A 23,662-nucleotide genomic window follows, 5' to 3' on the forward strand; every position below is an offset into this window, starting at 1 on the left:
TATTAATACAAAAATATTATATATTAATAACTACATGCATTAAATCCATGTTATATCTCTCCGCAGAGCCCCTGTACCCACCGAAGCCTCTTCCCCAAACATTGAACGATCTTCAAGCATCTGACGAAGAGGCAACCGTTGGACCGGCGAATGTATCTCTGGACCATCTTCACAACATATACATAGCAGCAGCTACCTTGGCTGGCGCTTGTCTGATTGTGGTGACAGTAGTGTCCATCTGCCACTGCAGGATCCATAAAACTTACCAACGTTTCACGAGGAAGTTAAGTCGTTCATGTTCGGAAATCAAACAGCAGAAACTGTGAGTACATGCACTTCTGTGTTATTTAAATTCATTATAAGTGCAACATAAATTATTCAGCAGAAAAATAGATGTCGTGTAACGAAAACTGTGTTTAAGTTTTCTTCTAAAATCATCCACTTGGTTTCATCTTCGTTCTGTTCATTTCACAGGCTTGCATATAGTGCTTTACGTAGAACCATTCCAAAATGTTCGAAGCAATTCTTTTTGTTGTATTTTATCATATCCACAATGATATCCGTTCTGTATACATCAAACCGAAAGACTTGCAATCGAAAGGATATATGAAGCCACTAAAGATTAGAAACCTTCGTGCATTAATATCCTGACACGCAAAAGATTAAATACCCCACTGTAAAAATTAAACATGTTGCAATTGTAATTCGGCAATTTTTTATTAGCTCCGGCCACTTTCATTTCAAACAATCTGTATTTGAGAATTTTCATTCATGAGTTCGAACTTGGACATTCTGGTTCTTCTAAGATGAAAAGCCAAACGGCTATTTTTTTTCTCTGGAGAAGTTAATTAAATTAAGAATATTAAAATCCCTTATTATTTTACAGCCAGTATGCGAAACTCTAAGATCGAAAACTACGATCTAAGAATTTCAAAATAAGGGATTTTAATATCCTTAATTTAATACTGGCTCTTAATTTAAGACTAATGACGTTTTCTTATTCAGAAGGCCAACGTTGTTATAGATGAGCACTATTAATTGACCACTAGACACTCCACTCCACTTAGCTTTTAAAGCTAATCAGGCCACACCTTTTTTAGCTTGTTAGGTGAATGACGTCTGGTATGGGAAGATTTAACAACAAGGTTAGGTTTTGCAGCTGAAAGACTACCAGTCGCAAAACCTAATTTTGCCTCTGTGAAATTAAGCTGATTTCACAGAGGCATGCATCGATGCTGACCTCCATTTATTCCATTTGAGATTATACGATCTTGTGTGAATATATCCAGATTTTACTTTAAACTAAGAGCATAGAACGAAATTATATTAGCTCTACAACCGCTACGGTTGCAGAGCTTTCGGATTTTCCGAGAGAGGATTAAAAAACCTGCTTGTCGGTGCCACAGATCGACTAACTCGGGAAATGGCTGAAGAAACGCTTAGACAACTTTATATTTAGCGACTGGAATTTAACTTAAATTCTCCTGGTGGCCTAGTGCTGTGGATGCAAACGATATGTATATCGTAAAAAATAAATATAACTGATATATATATATTTTTTATTCTAATCCCATACAAGGGAGGATGAGGGAACTATAATCACATTATTGCCATGTGTGGAGCGTTTATAGTGGACAGAGGTGGATGGAATAAAAGAGGAAGTATAGAAGCAGATTCTGTGGCCTTGCAGTTGCATAGTAAAGGGATACTGAACAGCTGCTGTTCTTGTATTATTATCAGGTGGAAGAATGATTCTTCACTGCAGCATTGACGACGGAAGTACCTGTAGATTTAGTGCAACAAGTATTATATCCTAAACGATTGCTGGAGACTGGTTTATTCAAAAGATTCTGAAATTCTCCATAGTCTTATTGTGGCTATATCAAAGATGTATATAGTTCTGATTAAATTCTTCTGAAATTCCAATAATTTTAAAGACAGAAATGTTGAGTCTTACGAGCCGATCTTCGTAATATATTCTACTAACGCATCTTGCTCTTGTTGAATTAGTAACATGATTATTGGGGTAGAAGCAGTTCTTAACAATTTTCACATTTATGGAGAAAATTATTGATATTTTGTTTAATAATTTTAAGTTATACAGATAAAGAAGCTCGTACCGAGTTGTTTATTAACTTAAAGGACCTTCTGTCATTCGTTCATCATCTACTTGAGATGTGGATTTTAAATGGCTACCTAAGATCATTTCCTTATAGGTATCCGGAGATTTCATCGAACGACAATTCACCGAAAATGTTATGATAAAAGTGATATCCATTTAGATCAAAAACTGAACCATGCAGAGTAAGATAGCATTGCTTCTTTAATAGGGAATAATTATAGAACAATATTGTTTCTTATTGTCTTTCTTGTCCGATAACTGTTATATGTCTGTTCATGAAACAGTTATCGGACAATTATTATGGGACTGATTTGACTGTTTCCGGGAGGAAAGGCCTAGCCTACGCGGGCTCCATTATTATTATTGTTACTAGTAGTAATATGCGACTTTATTACAGCAATTATTATGGGATGAATTTTATTCAGATTCGCTATTTGTAACTTTTACAAGAAAATGTCGAAGCGTTCCAGTTCAGCTATATTCGAGGCAACAAAGAAATAAAGTGTCCAAATTATGTATTACAATAACTCTCTGACTTAGCGGAATTAGTAGAAGTTGTTGGTACTTCTTGTATCGACAACATCTACTAATTCCACTACAAAAACTGAACCGTGCAGACAGCTTCTTGCTGTCTGCACGGTTCAGTTTTTGCTCTAAATGGATCACTTTTATCCTAACATTTTCGAAATTATATTAGCAATTCCAGTTTGGCTGGATCAATTAGATGAAATTTTCGATTAACTGTTTTTCGATGAATTCTCATGGAACCTTATTTATATTCTTATGGTGTAAAGAAAATTTTTACTGTAATTTTATGTATTGCCATGCAAAAGTATTCATTGATCTGGCATTTTTGAATTTCAGTGATGTATTTTCATTACTTTTCTAAGAAAGAGTTTGGCTTTCCAGCCGAACTCTTTCTTAGAAAAGAAAATATTTTTACTAGAAGTTTCAGTAATGTATTTTTTTGCAAAGATGAAAGAAGAAAGGCCTGATTTTTGAAAAATCATGTTTTCAATTCGTTTTTAAGAAATGTATCAGGAAGCGTTCCTAAACCCAGTTGGAAGCATGCCAGTCATCAGCAATAGTCTAAAAATATAGACGAGAACATTTCAGTAAATACGTTTGACAGTCTTTTAAAATATTCTTTGTTTCATGTTGTTCAAACTTTTTTTAAGACTTGTAAACATGTGAAAATGAAGTTAGAGGTTTTCAAAACTGTAAGTACAACTGAGTTCGAAGTGATAGTTTTATAGAAATAATATTTTTGTATGGATTAAAAGGTATAGTTCTGTCTAGGAGAATTTGCGTATTCCGTTCTATCTCATTTTTAAACTCCTTTAAGTTATCGGTAATATTTTAAATACGTATATTTTCAGAATGCAGAAAAAAATTATTCAGTCATTTTAAATAAAACACTTGTTTGAAAAGCATCACAGATATGTTTTCCTCAATCCGGCAAGCATGTCTGCTTCGAACTGTTTCTGCTCATCAGTGAGTAGGCAGAAAGAAACCTTAAGTCTAAGGATGAACAGTTCAAATCAGCTGCCAGGCAAATGAATCATTAATGAAAAGTGTGTCTTCGTTCTCTAGATCGAAGGAATATTACGGATGTTTGACAATTTAATTCCCGGAACGGCTGTGTAGTGGTGATTTGGTTGGAGTCATGTGACTAATTGTGTTTGTACATCTTTTAATTAATGCTTGCGTAAACCTCAAGCCGACAGAGCTATTTGCTAGTTGACTATTGCAAAAACGATTGTGTAAACTTTGTCGTAAAAATGTGTGATCGAAATTTCGAGCAGCGTGTTAACATAAAATTTTGTGTGAAAATCGGCAAAACTGCTACTGAAATGTTGGAGTTGTTGAAAGTGGCATATGGTGTGGATGCTTTGAAAATGTCACGTCTCTTTGGCATACGTGATTCAGTGATGGGTGAGATGTAAACGACGATCCCAGAAGTGGGCAGCCAAAAAATAAAAATGACTTACGCAAATGTGAACAGAGTGCGAGATTTGGTACAGTCTGACAGACGATAAAGTGTGTGATTGATGGCTGATGAATTGAAAATGAATCAATAAACGGTCAAAGTAATTTAAACTGAAGAATTGGGTATGCGAAAGATTTCTGCGAAGTTTGTGCCTCGGATCTTGATGAACAGAAGCAGCAGCACCTTCAAATTGCGACTGATCTTTCATGCACATGTTTCCGAGAAAGTAATTACGAGTGACGAAACCTGGTATTCCCAGTACGATCCCGAAACAAAATGCCAGAGCATGAAGTGGAAAACCTTGGGTTCGCGACGTCTGAACAATACACGCATGTCACGTTCGCAGTTGAAGACCATGCTGGTGTGTTTCTTTGATCATAGTCTACAATGAATTCATTATACAGGGACAAACGGTCAATCAGCAATGCTATTTAGAGGTGCTTATCCACTTGTGGCCTGACAAGTGGATCATCTATCACGACAATGCGCCAACCCGTAGTACACTCATGGTGAGAGAGGTTCTGGCCAAAAAACCAATTACCGAATTAGGTCATCCTGCTTATTCACCCGACTTGGCTCCGTGTGATTTCTGGCAGTTTCCAAAATTATACACTGCGCTAAAAAGAAGATTTTCTGACATCGCTGATGTCCAGCATAATATGATAAAGGAACTCAAGTATATTCAGGAAAGAGCTTCAGGCCTGTTTCCAAAAATGGGGACACTCTAAACCAGTGTATAATTGCACAAGGAGACTATTTAGAAGACGACGGTAGCCACTAATATATTTTTCCGGAAGTAGGATTTTGAAAGGTGCATTCCTGGAATTAAATTGTCATACCTCACTCACACACATATATCAGTGCAGCCCAGAAAAAGAAAAACTTGTACACCTAACACACATTAGTACCATGTGTGATCTAAGGGTTAGATAATCCATATTAAAGAAATTCGAAGATATTTTTCTTTAGGATGTCATGGTTTGTGTATGCATCGCCTCGTGTTGTTCTGTGAATGATTATAAAACATAATACAATTTCTCGTATTACATAAAACATTGGATTATGTTGCAGCCATGAGATTGCTTCAATTTCTAAGTTACATGCATTCCTAAAATTGAAATAGATTCAAAATTCTCTATATCAGGTTATTTGTTCATTATTTAAAGTCTGTTTTTTTTCGTTTGTGCTATTTTGTAATGCAGTTAACGAAAATGATTCATGAGAATTTTTAAAAAAAACATGCATTTTGCGCTTGTGTGTGTTTAAGTATAATTGTATATAAAATAGTGTTATACAAATAGGACAATCGTACTTTGGTGCACGACTGCGCTATGTATTCTTTTCCCGTCCATCATCTGTTTGTTTCATATCACAGTATAGTATACTCTGATTTGCGACTGTGTAAATGCGGTCACTAACAGCAAAGAGAAGTTAGGTAATGGTGCAAAGAAGATTTTTTTTCAACTGAATGTCGCTATAAAAAACGTCTACAGGTGTTTTAGTTTTCAACGATGTAGGAAAGTATGTACGTCTTTCCACTATCCTTGTTGCTTCTAAGTGAAAAATGTTTCCATCCCCTGACTTTAAAATCGAGGCACGGTTAGGCATAACTGCCTCAGTATTAGTCGGCTATTAATAGAGGAACTTGTACACCTAACGAACATTACCAATTTTTTTTAAATTCACTAAACAAAATTATGTGAAGATGTTCAAATGACTTTCAACGTCTTTACAGTACAGTGGTTTATAGTTCATAAGTAATTCTGGAAACTTCCATCCATCTTAAGCTGTATGGTGTGTAATATATAATCCCTGCGAGAACAGTCATTCTTCGTTTTCATAACAAGCATTTTGCAACCTGCTAAGGATATGAAACATTTGTTACAGAAGATCTCAAGAAATCACATTGATGTGCACACGTTATAATCTGCTAACATCAGTAGCCTTTTTTTCTAGGACACTGATCGTTACGAAATGGTACAGCAAGGGCCATTGTAACCCGCTAAGCAACTAAGGACATTCCTGAGAGTATCCAAGTTCGGAGGACGGCAAAATTGCATCACAACCATAAAAACACTTTTTTTTTATTTTACATATTTTCTTCAATTTAAGGACAGCCAAAGAGTGCTTCTCTAAGGATAAGCATATATACCCTAACAACGGTTTTGGCTACTCATTGCTTTCGATTTCGCTGATCAAGTGCGTCACCGTTCATTAGATTTTAACCCTGAACCAGTTTGGCCCCGAATTGCAGGCTCGTTTTATTTTGATTTGTTGCACATAATTATTAACTGTTCTTCCTGCAACTGCCCCAACAGAAAATGTCATGATAAGGCGGATTGTAGCTGACACTTTATTTTTAAACATTGTTTCAGCGGAATTTGACTTTTTCAAAATCTTCTTTTATCTGATCTGTCTCTCTCTCTCCACCTTTTCTGCGATCTTACCCTCAAACTTCATTTCTAGCATTCATTCTCTTTATATGTCCAAACCATTTGAAAGTTCACACGCTCAGTAAAACAGTTTTTAGTCCCTAAACTTTCCTAATATCCTTACTCCTATAATTTGCAAAGATTGTTTATTAATAGTTAATAAGTAACACGTAGACACAGCTGAAGATATTTCATTAAGATGGATTAATTACGAATATCTCATTTCACGTATCGTGGATCATCGTGTAAAAAACGTTAAAAATTAAATAACAATGAAGGTATATTGAGAATGGAATCTCTCTTTGCATGCAATCGCATGCAAGGAGAGACTCTTCAAAGACTGAATAGCCTAAATACCACATTTCAGTAAAACCAATGTGGCCAGAACGGAGCTGTTGCATACGGTTTCATAAAGTGAACCTAATTGTTCCGAACCGAACTTACAAAACGTAGGAATGATTGCACCCATTAGGTTATTAAACACTTCGAAAGTAAATTTAGATTACATGATTAATTAATTGCACACAGAACGTAATTTAAGTCCATAAAATGGACTGATTGAATTTATCAATATACTGCCGATTCAGCTGTAAATTATTCTTTATGCGAGAAGTTCGTTTATCGACAAAAAGAAAAAAAAAGCGATGAGTTTTTTTGTTTGTTTTTAATTCTAAAAGAATAAGTAAAAATTGAAACTTAATAAGTTTTAAGAACTTGTTTAGGACTCTTTCCACAATCATCTTTTGTAACCGTTTCTGTCTTGCATTGCGATGAAAGATCATAAATCGAGAATCATCTGTTACGTGTTTGAAAGTTGTTTTGTCCAACCGTAGGCAAAAAATAACTGCTTTTCGTGGACAGATCCCTTTTTCAATAAGTGTAATCTTGTTTAACCAGACCATGCTTGATGGCAAACCCTTCTTCGAAACTATAAAAAAATTATGTTCGGATTTTATTAAATTCTGTCACTAGTTAGCCATCTAATATAGGATGATTTTTTTCTGTTTTTAAAGTTTTATTAAGCAAGATTGTATTACACATGCAGGAGATTTTAAATGGTTGGCACTGATACTTGGCAACTGCATAATTTGCCGAGTGATACTCCGTTACACATCCCAAACTTTTGAGCGTAAAGCAACATCTTATATGTCCATTTAAAACCACTTAAGATAATCGGTATTATTAGTTTCTCTAGTAATATTTTAAACTGTGTAGCTACATGAATTTAGATTAAAAGTTGAACTTTTAATGAGTTGTTTCAGCTCTTTTGATTGGGAAGGTAATTTCTTCCTCTTTCAATACATATTTTTACTGTTTAGAGTTCAGACTTTAAATTTCCAAAGTTTGCCATATCTCAGGCGTACCTCGCTTTTTCCCAGCGAAGACCCAGGAAAGTTTTCACTGAACCTCCGTGGGAGCGTTTCTGATGGACGGCAGTGTATCGACGGCGGCTACGAAGCAACGAGTGTCGACATCTTAGACAGTCTCAATGCTCCACTCATCGATTAAACCTGTGTGTGTATGTCAACCACCTTGTATACAGCGTTTTGTATCTGTGATCCGACGTGACCGCCAAATCGTCGCCCTCTTGAATTTCCACCGCTTCCTTCGGCAAGGAAAGGAACTACTACTTCGAGGCAGTCGTGTGTCACGTGGCAGTGGTGTTCTGTATGCCCATCAGTGACTTTGTGCTGGTTTGTAGACTGTTTAATATTCAGAACGTCTCTGTTTTGGTACTGCAGTGACTCTTTCTGTGTTACAAAAAATATTAACCACATCTATCTTTAGAAGCCCTACTTGTGGCAGCACACCAGACTAGTAACGTTCCAACTTACTGCATGTAATATACCATGTATCATATAATAATGTTTGTTAAAGTAAGTGCTCGACCAGAATGAAATGAACAGGTAGACGAGTTCTAATTTCTAGTTACTGTAGATGGCTGATGCACTGGAAAATAAAGAATATTTTGCTAGGCACTTGAACTCTTAGAGAATGCACGTTACGGCTAATCTAACCTCTGTCATTAGCTAGATCGAACCTTTGCTTAAGATATTTCGTGTATTTTTCGTTTGTTTTCATTTAGGGTGTCTGCAGATTTTTAAATTTCAAAGATAAGAATAAATTACTAGTACTGATTAAGAAATTAATAAAGTGCAGAAACCTGTTCTAGCAGTCGGCCCTCTGCAATATCATGACAAGTGCAAATAAGTGGTTTAAATCTGTAGAGATTGCAACTTTAATGGTAAGTGAACGTACTGAATTTACACCCAGTTCCTAAACAATGCACAACTCTTTTTGATTTCGGTTTATCGCCCTTGCATTACTTTTCCTTTATTGCGATTTGAAAAGGTCTCTATCATAACTTTGTTTTACGTTGAAATCCCGTTAGATGTATTGCTCTTAAAACTGTATCCTGTTCTTGACAAACTATTTTAAATCATCCATCAAAACGCTGCAAGCACAAAAGAAACATCTCCAATTCGTTCTTGCTGTGAAATACACGAAGCCAAAAAAGTGACAGTTAAAACCAATTCATAACAGTAGCACAATGTTGAAAATTCAATAAGTAAACAGTTCTAAAGAACAACACAATCAATTTTCCCGAAACATAATTACTTATTAAAACCGATTTTATTTTTAATTTTCGGTGAACACTGTTGTTATGAAATAGACTCGCATGCTCATATTTTATCAAAATTTATTTAATCCAACTGAAACTTGTAAAGCATTTAACTTCTAAATCCGGATGAATATTTCATTAAAGAATACTTTAATTTTTACGAGGTTCGAAGGGATGCGTTTTCATTGAAATTGAGTCCTGTTCTGACTGAATTCAACTCTGTTTCCACCCTCTCATAATTGCTATTGACAACCTTCAGTAAATCACAATTGTGCATTCACGATAGTAGACGTACTACCACGGCCAGCGAACGAGAATCCTAATAAATAACGGAAATTGCGATAGTTGTTGTACAAGAATTTATTCCCTCGCTTGCATCGACACTCAGCAAGCACTATTAATAGATTATATACATTCGGATCGCAAGTAAATTCAGCGAAATTGCCTTATTCGACGACAATATTTCTCTGTTCATTTTTCGGTAATATTCTACGGAAAGGAATTTCTCTGTAATGAAAGTGGTGACTTTCAAAATCATCCTTTGCGAGATTATTTCAAGCGGATTTATTCGGTCATTAAAGATAATTGGTGGACTTATATCCGTCTATAACTATATTTAGAATTACTTCTGAAATCGTAAAACATTCGATTAAAAAAAATCAAGATAAATTAAAAAAAAACAATGACCCGCTTTTAGAATAGTGAATTATCTTGTATTCCAATAAAAACGATATAAAGTTAAGTACCCCGATTATAATTCAAATCGCGCTTTAATATACCGACCACTACTCATTTGACAGATACAGATATCTGCACAGTGTTTCATTTGATAATCACTTTCTGATCATTTCTTTTGTCCAGTGAGACCCATCACATCACTAGTTCGTAATATTCCATTTTCAAGGAGCAAGCCAGTATCGTCTATGATATTATGGATGAGAATAAATTCAGTATTAAAGTTTGTTTCCATGCTTTGACTGGAAACATCTACGGATGAGATCCTGCAAACTGTTTTGTTTAACTTAACCATCAAGCTATATAGATTCATGATAGAAGACATCACATTTGAATCCGTTCCTCATTGTATTAAAATATTCAGTCAATAGTGACTGTAACAGAGGTATAGCTATTTCGAGTAATGTCTCTTCATTTGATAAAATTAAGCTTAAGTGTTTTTATATTATTAAACTAGGATCTAATCAATTCCCTTACTATATAATCGAATCAGTGGTCTTGGTTGTTTTCATACTAAACAGCTCTATGATATTAACTTTGTTGTGTTATGTGCATCAGTAGATAACCAAACTGAAATATAAACTTCCTGGTTTCTAAGATAATTCTTGCGTATTGTTAAAAATCACCGCCCATCTTTAGATATCAAACTGTGTTTTAATGCCATAGATACATATATAGATATTATCCTTAATTGAGAAGAAGCATTGTTTTCTACATATTCTTATCACTTTGTACTGTTGTGTTCATTCTGTGTCATGTACTTTCTGAAATTGTGCTTGCAGGACATTCTAAACAAGACTAAATAAAATATAATATTTTATCCCGCTGTCTGTCATTATTTCTGATGTATACATCAAAATACTTACCGTAAAAAGGTTTGTATTATTAAAAAAAAGAATAACATGGCAATTACGAATGGTCAAACTGAGCTTGGCATTTGGTATTAATTTGAAGAAACTTTAAAATCAAATGATGAAAGAAGTGGACCGCAATATAAAACAACGGAAATATTCTTTTGAGTGACCATTTACACATTAGAGGCTGTCTAGTTCAAATGGATTAAATGTGGAGGGTCTCGAAGGTTCTTACATTAGAGAACAATACCTGGAACAATGTCGACCACCCTTGTCTCTCACAAACTACAGTCAGACAGATATTAATTCTCAGAAACACCGAGTTAGGAGCAGAATAGTAGAAACGGAAGTGTAGTCTTCTCTGAATTGGCACTGTGTATCGATTATTCACGTGTTTAACCATGCTTGTGCGAAGGTATTAATTAGCTGTCTACTAATGAAGCTTTTGATGGAGTTAAATGAATGTTGGAGTCAAGTTCGTAATGAAATTGAAATGACAACACCTAACTTAACTCGAGTGGTCTGGTGAACAAAACGAAATCCTGTGATGTGCTGTCTTCAGTTTTCCGAAGAATGAGCCCGGAGCAAATCGACCAATGTCACTGCTGCTGTTAGATTCGTTGCAAGATGATTTCATAAGAAATAAACCCGACTTTTTTTATGCTATTGAAATTAAATTTGCCAGTCGTACCAAACACACAGTTCAGTTCTTTCATGGAATTGTGGTTAGAAATAAGGGTAGCGGATATATTGCGCAGTTTTCAAGTGCAAACTATCCATAAAAAGGGAAGAAATAAGTGTGTGTAAATGTAATTTGAGCACTCCAGACTTAAAACATTATCCATGAGGCCAAAATTATTTCTTATGAGTTTTGTGATCGATGAAACTTATTCCAGTAGTAATTAATTTGCTTATTTTAATTGCAAAGTTAATACTTGACAGAATTAAATTTTTCTTCCACTCAGAGCCATCATTTATCAGTTAAGTAGCCAGTTTAAGATAAACTGTTCGAACAGCATCTAGTAAATTCATAGTCAGACAAACGACAATATGTGCTTAATATATCAAGCTAAAAAAACAAAAATATTCACTTCGTCAAATGACTTCGCTTTTTCGACAGCGTGTCGTTAAAGGTACTTAAAAGTTATGAAGTGCAATCCCTTTCTTTCTTATTTGACTACACGAGACGATTATTAGCATATCTATTGACATCGCTACGGGAATATTTTACCACGTTCTTCTGCTGCAGGAGATGGAGGCCAATGTAACTCCTATTTATAGATTGATGTTGACAATGCATATACGGAAAAGTTTTCTTGCTCTGATAATGTCAAGTTGAGTGCAATTCTTTTTCTCCGAGGAAAACAACATTGCTACGCAACAAATTCCAAAATGTTTTATTGTTAAAGATATTTGCATGATAAAAAGCATCCCTCTTTAAAATTAATATTAATTTGTAAGAGGGAATATTTTTATTTAATTTTATTACTACGCTTTTAAACTTAATACTGCAGTGATAGAATGGAGCAATTTGTTCAATCCATTTCTTTCACACAAGAATGCTGAACAAATTTTTGCGCGCACACAGGAAAAGCTAGCAAAGAACTTGGTATGAAAAGAAGAGGCATTCAAAGAATAGTTCATGAGTAGGGAGTTATACCGGCTGCACATTAATCCATATATCCAGTGATGCACGCTTATTGATCAAAATGAAAGGTTCCTCTGCAATATTAGGTTTCGAATGTAAGCGTGTTTATGGTGTCAGAATACATAAACACGATGTAACGATTATGCTAATTATACCTAACTACAATGCCGTTATTTTGCCAAAGATTACCGTAACATGCCTACTGGTAAAATTACTCAAATTCCATGTCTTCACCGAACAAGAAATTTGCCATGGATAGACGACATTGCAGACAAAGCCTCCAGGGAAACAAGAATAGTTCACTACACTTTCCACAGTGCGTTCTTTTTCTTAAATTCAGATTTTACTCAATGCGATTCTTATATTTGAGGGACGTACCGAAGGAAGTAGGGTATGTAATAAAAGAAGTACAACCCAGAATTACATACTTTTAATTGCCTTGCTGACACTGAAAGAGTTTTCCAGTCTCATGTCAACAGAAAAAAAACTATTTCAAAATATATGTACATGGACAAAGTTATATATTTATGAATTCTGCCTTTCTGAGGCGAAGGCTAATACTAATTTTAGTAATAAATTTTAAGCATGTGTTGCATTTAAAAACCTGATGTACAACCAAATGAGTCGATAACACGGGTTACAAATTAAAACGAGTTTGGTAGTTGGAATCGTCATTTAATGATGTGTGAGAATTTTTGGATCGTATAATCTCGATTACGAAAATATTTTCTTTACAGGTATGCACACAGCTTTCTGAACTATTTTCAAAAATTGTGTTATTGACAGTTCATAATGATGTATTGCCCTCACTGCAGCTAACGCGTTTAAACTGCAATGAATACCCTAACGCAACTCGGATCGTCAATTACCACTTCGTGCTTAAAGAAATATCTAATTCTTATTTTATAGACATAAAAGAACATAACCACTTTTTAATGTGCAGTTCGTTTATTATTAATAATAGTGGATCAAGATAAAAAAAGTTGCTGTTCTTTCTTCATTACTGCTTGCACGTCTCTTGTAAAGTTGATCCGACTCAATAGTTAAAGAAGACAAGTTATTCTATGCTTTGGAGATGGAAGTGATTTAGAGAGAAACAAACACTTAAATTGAAATCATACTATTTAACGGACCATACGACCAATTTCTCAATCGTTGAATCTTCCGCTATCAAGATCGCGGGTATATGGCGAGGATAAACATGACAGGAGAAGAACGCTATTTAGACATTAGATCGAGCTCTGGCTCTGTTGGAAGGGTAAGTCCAGCACACCTCTGTTTACAGAAAGGGTCCTCTAGAGCGAATGCCCAGTGCTACTTTTAGAAACGTAGAGTTGGTCGTCCACCCTGGTGTATCTATTACACGCAAGACCAATTTATGATAACATCGTTATAGTTGGGGGAGTGCCTCTAAGCACGCATTCGTACATTTACTTTCTGACTCAAATGATGGTGGATTAAGTTGTGAATTCGATGGCACAAGCCCCCCCCCCCCCCACACACACACAGCGGAATTTGCGTTGGTAAGGTGTCGAACTCCATCGCTGCATGCATATACACACACACACATATATAGTATATGGCCGAAATTATACACCAGTGGCCATATCATGCTTCGCATTCATTGAGAACTGAACGCCTCTAAGTCAGAATCCCGTCTAGCCACTGCAACGATACCGTTCGTGCACTGAAAGGCAGTGCTAGCCAGGGTTGCTTTCGTACTAATACGGTGCAATCGCTATGACGATGAGGCCACTAGAGGGGAAGTATCAAAGCAGCCGTTCGTCGAGGTCTGGGTGCCGTGCTTAGAAGAGTAAGCACCATAGTGCGATGTATCGAAACTCATCATCTGACTGGAAGTTCATGGAGGATGGTGAACCATTCCACTTCTTAGATCTCGCTTTAACAAAGGAACTTTATTAGTTCAGCAATGAAAATTTGTGCTTTAAAAGAAAGACAATACAAGCTCTGACCATGAAAGAACAACGGAACGTATTCAGGATTGCAAGATGGAACATTGATTTCTTAAATAAAATATAAAATGGCTTACATATCAGAAACAAACAACAAAAGATAAAGGAATGTATATTTAAATTAAATTACTCCATTAACAGTATTTCTTTTTGTGGAGGAGTATTACAACTAGAAAGTATTAGAATACTATATCAATCACGATGAATAGATTACCTGAAATAAGCCCAAATCAAGCGAAGATATTGAAGGAAAATGTAAAACTTTAATCCATAAAGCAGACTCTGAAGTACTTGGAAAGAAAACCATTGGAATACCGTTGTAGAAGAACAAACAGCATGCAAACAAAAGAAATATAGCTAAACCATAGTACAGAAAGCTCATCAAGATTCTTGGGACAGATTTATTGATAAAATATATTAAGGAAATTAAACAACGAAGAAAGAGATACAGCACATATCAACATAATATAAGAGAAACGATGGATAAAATATTAATTCTTATGGTATGATCCAAATTTAATAACAGAAAATAATAATGAAGAAATCAGCATGGTAAAGGTATCGAAAAATAGAGCAAACAACCAGGAATAGCAGAATAGAATGAATATTTACATCCATATATATATTTAAGAAAGAAAGACGATTGTAGAAATTACAGAAGAAGTAGTTTATTAAATCTAGGTTGCAAAATACTTAGTATTTACTGTCAGAAGAAGAAAATTTTCAGACATAGGAGATCACGTAAAGACAACGTGTTAATTATTGAACGAAGAAGAGAATTTAATTTAGAAACTCATATGGCCTTAACAGATTACGAGAAAGCTTATGATAAAATAAAATACAGAGAAAAACTATGGAACATAATAAAGAAAAAAAACAAGAATATCCATCACATTTGGTACAATCTATATATATAGTTCGAAATAAATTTGGTCTGTTAAATTATTGACCTATTAGGGATGCAGCGTATCTCCAACTATTTATTATATACATACAGATCAAATTATAAAATATGGAAAACAAGGTATCCAGTTAACCAGAAGAACTGTTGTCTATTGATAGATGATCAGCTTGCATTAGAAGACAATATATATGACCTTCAAAAATCAGTTTACGAATTAAAATGCCATGACTTTTATGTTGTTGGCTTATTTTATTTAAGGCCGAGATGTTAAATAAAATATTAGAACAGATGATACAGTTTATTTAGGCCACAATCACATATGTAGATTTTAATAAAGAAATTTAGAAAATTCGTGAAACAATTAAAACAAGATTCAAAATGTTTTAAAGTAATGGTTCAGAAAAATGAAAGTAAAATGTATACGAACTGCAGCGATAAGATTTTTAAGAACAATTAAATGATGCACAAAATTACACCATATATATATATAAGAAATCATGACACCAGAAAAGAGCTAGATAAAAAAAAGCGATAGTTGAGAACTAAGAATGATCTAAAGCAGGCGTGAGAATAAATAATACACGGGGAATTTCAAATTCACAATAAAAGATACTGAGAATAAATTGCAAAATATAATCGGTGCCTGTAAACTGGAAATATATCATCCGAATTAATACTACTGGCAGGAGATTTAAATTTAAACGCAAGGATTGGAAACAGTGTAGTATCAGGGCCATGTCAAGAATTCAATGAAACAACTCATATTGAATAAGACTGTACAAATAATACCTTCTTAAATCGCAAGAGTCAATACGAAATATAACAGAGAACAAATGTCTACCATAGAACTCTAACAATGTCCAAGATCTGGAGAAAAATATTCGAAGTGATCATGGGAATATTTAAACTCTTAGAAGAATACTTTGCCAAAATAGATTAAAAGAACAATTCCAAAAAAATGTAATGTTATCGGTAACGAAGAAGATATAGATTCTCATTAGGAAAAACTCAAGATGAATATTAAACAAGCACTGGGACACAAAAGACTGCTTCCTGATGTATTGAAAAAAATGCACTTGAATTTACAAATAAAATAAGACTCGGTCTATTTTAAACTGAAATATGACATCACAAATCTCTACTGATCACTGAAAGAGAATGGGAAAAGTATTTTACCAAGCTGTAAGAAGAACAAATACCACAGTCAGAAAACTCAGATTAAATAAATAGAATCGGTCATCTCAACAATGATTGTGGAAAATACAAGAAGATGGTTAAAAAATTTACAGTAAAAGACTTTAACATGAGAAAAAAAAATTTATTCCATTACATTTGATAAAAAAATATAGTTAGGTAATAAATTAACAGTGGAAATGAGCTACATCCCTGGTTTATTTCAAACTCTATTCATGAGGGTTAAAATATGAAAAAATAACAATAGACAAGGTATCCAGTTAACTAAAAGAACTTATAAATACAATGCTGCATGCAGATGATCAGATTTTATGTTACAATTTAAAAATTTGTTGGATATTTTGTAGGTCGAGATTACGTTAGAGCAAATGACAGTTTAATTATTCAGGTTGCATTGCATAACATATCGGTGAAATTTAACTTACTATTCATCACTCTATGTACAAGAGTAAAGTATAATGATAAGCAAGAAGGATTCCGACCGATCCCATTTTTGCAATAGACTTGAACAAACCAATATTTACCTCTTTTATTGACTAGAGAAAACTTTAGCTAGAATTAAATTACATATAATGCCCTGAGAGTACTACATTAAGAATTTCACAGAAATTAGCAAAGATGAGATGATATAGTAGAACATCAAACATAAGGAAAGGCTATTTTTTAAATCCATGATCATTGATGGAATAAAAATTTGAGTTTGGATATGATGATGATTTTGCAGAAGAACTGAATGGAAAAATACTGAGGAATAAATACGGACAGTGCAATATAGCATAGGATGAATTAAAATGAACAATTTCGAAAGGTTAATAAGATTTAAGAAAATACAGATCAGTAGTCCACCAACCAATATATGACCTATGCATGTGAAACATTAAATTATGAAGAATGTCAAACGACAGTTCATAAGCCCATGGATATATATAAAATAACATGTTGATTCCAATCTTCTCTAAGAGGATGAACACAAAAAAGCATAGTTAAACTAAGAAAACAATGGACTGACAGCAACGAAGTGCTGAAGGCTTAAAGGAATAGTGAAAATGAACACAAGCTTCTCAGAGCCTAATAAAGTATTCTGAAGGCTTTATATTATATATATACTGTATTTTAAAAGGACGATCATGTATAGGCCTTTTGCCTAAAATTTAGAAATACATATCATATTTATCGACTTTGATAAAGTTAATACTTCTTTTTAATATGTTAAAGACAGATGGTATTTGTCTAAGAATATATATAAGATTGAACTATCATGTCTGACAGGGATGTCTTTTTTTTAATATATTTATTTAAATGTAATAAAAAAAAATTCCATCAAGGCATTAAACTTTCTCCTTCAAAGAAAGGTACTTAACGAGGTAATATATAAGCATTTTTTTTAAAGAGTTTGAAACTGTTCATATTGCTTGACATGGTACTACCTTCACTTCCTAGGTGGGGAGGTTTGCGTAAGGCCTAGGACATTCATCTGTCCGATGAATGTCCTCGGACATTCATCGGACAGAAACAAGATTATAATTAAGAAAAGACAAATGTCGACGTGATAACAAAAGATATATACTAGAGGAGTCATTTTAATTTATAATATAATAAACGGAAAAATGTAATACAAAAATACGCATTTCTAATATTACTATGCCCTGTAGGAAATTGTTCAAAAATACTTTTATGAGAAACTTCAAAACCAGTTAAATAAAAATACTGTATATTAATAGAATAGTTGGAATCAATCAAATCCAAAACGTTTTATTTAAATATGTAAAAAATTTACATAAATGATGATGGACAAGAACTACGTTATTTTAAAATTATTACAAGTGAAAAAAAAAAGCCATCATTAGTAATTATAAACTAGCTAATATGTATGAGATGTACATGTTTACCCAAGAAACCTTTCTAAAGTAGAGGTGCAAGCAAGTGTATCTATTATTACAAGAAGAAAGTATTACAGTTTAATAATACTGAAGTCAAACCTTATTAAAGATAAAATAATTAACATGCAGAGCATTCCTTAAAAATATAGAATCATGTCACCAAGATTCTTGATATTCATTATTAATAAAATAGAAGGCAAAGACATCCTACAAAATATTAAGGAAGAAAGATATAGAATTCATGATATGACCCAAAATTAATATATATATAAATAAATAACAGTGAAGAACAACCAAATAGATTGGGGGAAACAGTAAAGGTTTCGAAAGTAGAAAGTCAACTGGATTATATGGCATAAATACATACTTTGGAAGTATGACGTAGAATATTTACAACGATTGTTGAAGGAAACATGATGTTTTATATACTGTATTTACGAAAAGAGAAAGATGACAGCAGGATAAGTTTATCAAATACAGTTAAAGTCTGAATGGGAGGCGTACAAATATTCCGAGGAAAATATTATGTACACGTGGTATCCGTTTAAAAAAAATACGAAAATTTAGCTTGGAGACTCATTTGACTTTTATAGATTATGATAAAGTGTGAAATATAATGCAAAAATTAATTATTCTTTGTACATTTATTACAGCTCGTAATAAATGAACAAAGAAATCGATTGAAATTTGTCTCCCTCTGTACTCTTCATATAGAAAACAAAGTATACCAGAATGACTGTTATTAATACAATGCTGTATGAAGATGACCAGTCAAAATTCAGTTTATGAATTAAATAACAAGGCCGACAATAAAATGTAACGATTTCACTAAACAAACATCATGGCATTTAAAGGTCGACATCAAAATAGTCATATAGAACCGGTACCACAGGTTATTTATAAATATAATGTTTATTCAAAAGACATATATAGATGAAGAACAATAAACTTCAGAAAATCTGTGGAAGATTTTTTTTAAATTCAGTGTCCTTTTAAAAAACTAAACTTTGTTAAATTTAAGTAATGGCCACTCTACTTTATAGTTCTGAAAAATTAAACTATAGATAACAGAAATGAGATTTTTAAGAACAATTCAAAGTATAAAAATATATATTGGGGGAGAGACCTAGATATTTATAATATAATTTACATGATAAAGGAATATAGAAAGAAATGGATAAGTGAAGCCAGAACAGAAAATTTATTATTTGCAATAAAGAACCCCGATGTGGTCGGATGATTCTTTATTTTTTATGGTATATATACAGACTATACCAAAGTTGCTGTGCAGAGTCAGTAATAATCTATCAAGCGAAGTGATTGTAGGCTATTCTTATACTCTACTGGCGGTTGTATATTCAAAAATTACTGTATCGCTCTATATTTTTTTAGATGAAATAAAATTTGAAAATTCATGGGAAAAATAATATGAATTTAAGCAGAAACCTAAGCAAAGATAAATTGCAAATGTTTTTCTCTCTTAAAAAAAACTTTTGGGACTTCGACAAAGAGAGAAATTAAATCTTTCGTCAGGACCCATCGGACCGGAAAGTTAGTTTCCTTCCCTCAGGTCTCACATCTACAGACAATTCATAAAATACAGTATGTTAGAATTTTATTTACATTTTTGGAAGATTTACTTACACAGTATATTTGATTCATTTCCTCAAACGAGTTCTAAAATAATCATCTTTGGCTATTTTAGAATATAAGCTGAAAACAAGTGCTATTTATTCATTGCTGCAACACTGATTGGGTTCTACCCTTAACGTATTTCTATGTGCAGTAGCAATAAGACACTGCATAGCATGCTTTGCTTAATTACTATCGGATTTCGAACTGATGTCGCATATAAATAAGTGAACGAAGTGTTTAAAGACCAGGAACAGCTGTAATTTTGCTATTAATTGATGAGCAGTTTTCTCTAACTTTATTCGGCTGCAGTATCCTGAAGCTGTGTTTACAATGATGCCGTGATTCATCGCACAAACGGTGACCTTTTAGTGGCAGCGCTTGCTTCCTAATTATAATTCTTGTGTCGTCATGAAAAACATCTTTTCAATAAATGAGCGGGTTGTCTCCGTACCGCATGACAGCAGCGACTCAAGAGATTCTCATGAATCTCTTTTCAGAAAAAAAATTGTTTCTGTTACTACTCCACAACTGTGTTGGTTCTTTCTGAGTATCACCAAAGGATTATATGAAAGGCTGTGAAATCCAATAATTATGCGACCGACAAGAAGAGAATCCATTACTCAAAGTACTGTCATAAGGACATGCATATTAATTTTTCTGAGCAGCTTTTGAAAGTGGCTCCGTTACTCTTTGTATAATGAGTACTATAGATTTCGAAGCACTCAGGTTTTGCTGTAAACAAAAACACTCTTGAGATCGAAAGAGAAATATATTACATTTAGTTAATTCAGTATTAAGCTTGAAACTTAATATTAGATTTGCATTTCTCAAAGGACTGGGATACAGAAATTCTCTCCTTTCGATCCCTAATAAGAATTGAGTAGATCAGCTATTCATGAGACCCAAACAACGCAACTCAAGGCATCGTTCGATCGCTTTATTTGCAAACGTTTCATTGGACCACGACGACCTCAAATTTAAAGTAGTGTAGTCGCAAAGAATAAATGATTCTACGGAGACTTCATTAGAATATTGCAATACGAAAGTAATGGCAACGATAAGAGTGATTGCCTTCTGCATAAGCACCGAGCGTACTATATAATACTGACGATGAAAATTTGGAGCAGTTCTTTGCAAGGCGGAATGCAAATTTCAAAAGGACGATAGTCTCTCATTCTTTTTTAGTTCTTATGATTCTGCTTTATTCACACTCATTTCACAGTTACTTGAATTAATCTGAAGTGGAAATCGTATTAACAATGCAACTTTAAATGATTATTCCCTAAGTAGTGGAAAACAATATTTCAATTATATAAGACCTTCAAATGGTATTTTATAACTCTCGAAGTTTCAATTACACAAACGGTTTGATTCATATGTTATAGACAAATAAACCATTCCACATTTTTATTCGTCGCACCAAAATAATACAAATCTTGTATATGCTAGGGGGAAGAACATATATTATTCATTAAAAGTAGGCTAAAGTTGAAATCAAGGACTCTTGTTAGCTCGAATTATTCTTCTATATATATAAACATCTGTTTGACTGGTGTCATATTTTCGAATATTTGCCTTCGTGTTGTGTCTTAACTGATATTTAGGGATCCATTACGTCTTCTCTGTGTCTGTGTAATTATTCATCCCCCCCCCCCATACAGCGAAAGACGGTGATTAGAAGAGCAGTAGGAGGAAATGAATCCGCACAGGGGACGTTGAATGCATATATCGTCAGTTGCCTCAATACTTAAATGAACAAAAGGACTTTGTTGATAATGAGAAACGTATCACCATCCCCAAGGTGAGACTCGCTAATGAAGGAACAGCTCAGAGGAGCGTTGTCATGTTAGGCTTCACTAACTGCGATAATCCTGAGGCCAAATGACAGACACCTTTATATAAATCCTTAATTTGCAGACTGGTAAACAACTGAACCCGACGATGCCCTATAGCAATATGGCTTAACGATTTATCTGACATTTTAAACAGAAGCGCAATTATTAAATTTTTCTTTAATTCCTGCCATTCATGAAACCGTATATATATTTATTTGTTTTGCAAATTATTGATGCCAGTTTCATGAAGGATGATAATTAGTTTTTGATTCATGATATCTTCGTTAAGACTAGCTGTTCGCAGTTACTATTAAATACAGGAGCGACCACCACAAAACGTATGTAGTAGCACACCTGACTATTTCAATACGATAGTTCATTTAATGCATATAATTTAGAAAAACTTAAATGTTCATCAATTTAAACCATTTTGTAACTCTTGGAAGTGTAATACCATCAGAATGAACTTTCACATTTGACATCTAGTCTGTTACAAATATTATGATGAGCCCCTGCAAGCATGACGTTAAGCGTCCTCAGTTCTTATGATTGTTCATTTTTTTTAGAAACATCTATTGGAAAGAGGGTATAAGATTCAATTCGATAATTGTTTCTCTGCACCAAGAAAGAATCAGTGGATAGAAAACAAAATCCTGATTAACATAAATTGGTCAAAAGGATAAAATATACTGATGGCAGTTCTTCTCTGTTCGATTAAAATTTCTTATATTGCAGATTTTTCTGACAATTTAATTATTACAATTATTTACATTTCTGGATGAAAGGATTTTTTTCATCATCCAGCTAGAGATGACTATATTGACTTACGAGTTAAGATAAGCGTGTTAAAAAGATGCTGTCAATCAAAATATGATATATGAACTTTCTTTTCACATTAATCGAAAACAACTGCGCTGATATAGTACATCAGCGTAGACAAAAATGAAAAAGGAACAACCTGGTCGTCTCAATCAAACCGCAGCCCTTATGATTTTTATCACAAAACTTGAGATTTCACAATGTTCACTGACTTAAACAATTTCCATTCGTACAAAGGTTGTCCCTGAGCGTCGGAGGTGACTTCTCAAACACAACACCAGGGAAGTAAAGGAGCTAAGAGAAGAAGTGAATTCACAGTTTTGGTTCGAGTACTAACATTTTAATGTGAAAAATTAGAATTAGAAATGGGGCTGTTTGATTAACAAAAGAGAAATATTCATTCTAATGTACGTCTTCAATATTCAAAAATGCACGTTCCCTTTTAATACTGCTAAGAAAGTAATTATTCCTGAGTGCCCTCTACTGCAGCGATTCTATCATTAAAAAAGAAAACCAAATTTCGCATCTAATGTTACTTTCGCACTATCCTAGATACCAAAAGTTGTACTATATGAACATTTAAATTTATTTATAACTGCATTTCGCAACTTTTCGAACTGCGTCTAACATATTTACAGGACTTGGATCATATCAGTTGCTTGAAGAGATGATCTAGATTCAAATGGAGAAGGTTCTTTACTTCCATGACTCACCTACACAGACGGAAATTAACAACAATGCTAAGGAAAATTGTTAAAGAGAAACTTGGGGAAGCTCAGGCCAAACAGAGGTTGTGCGAATGTTTTTTTTCTTTAAGACAAATAGTCGCGAAGTCATAAAGAATCTTTGTGAGTTATGTTTGTAGATCTGGAAGGTGCTTATAATAAGGGATTAAGAGGAAAGCTATTTCAAACATTGCGATGATATGGAACCATTTTATCTACACACGTCAGGGAGGATTGATTTAAAAAGAGAATGCAGAGAACAATTCTGATGTAAAGTTAGGTTTATAGCAAGA

General features: G+C 33.8%; 1 protein-coding gene across 3 annotated transcripts in view; it reads left to right on the plus strand.

Annotated features, from left to right (window-relative positions):
* The window catches only part of LOC150094490 (uncharacterized), a 188,963-nt gene extending 178,241 nt beyond the window's left edge, over positions 1-10,722 (plus strand). The window contains exons 9-10 of one of the 3 annotated variants that reach the window (XM_090412162.1): positions 67-322; positions 7,864-10,722. In XM_090412162.1, coding sequence (XP_090268288.1) covers positions 67-322; positions 7,864-8,053 — 446 coding nt within the window. In that variant the 3' untranslated portion in view covers positions 8,054-10,722. The remainder of the gene's footprint in view (positions 1-66; positions 323-7,863) is intronic. The other 2 variants (XM_090412163.1, XM_090412164.1) reach the window with 2 other exon arrangements.
* The last annotated feature ends 12,940 nt before the right edge of the window (positions 10,723-23,662 follow it).

This window comes from Typopeltis vanoorti, chromosome 22 (genome assembly GCF_054136105.1).
Source record: "Typopeltis vanoorti isolate ZY-2024b chromosome 22, IOZ_Tvanoo_1.0, whole genome shotgun sequence".
Lineage (NCBI taxonomy): Eukaryota > Metazoa > Arthropoda > Arachnida > Uropygi > Thelyphonidae > Typopeltis > Typopeltis vanoorti.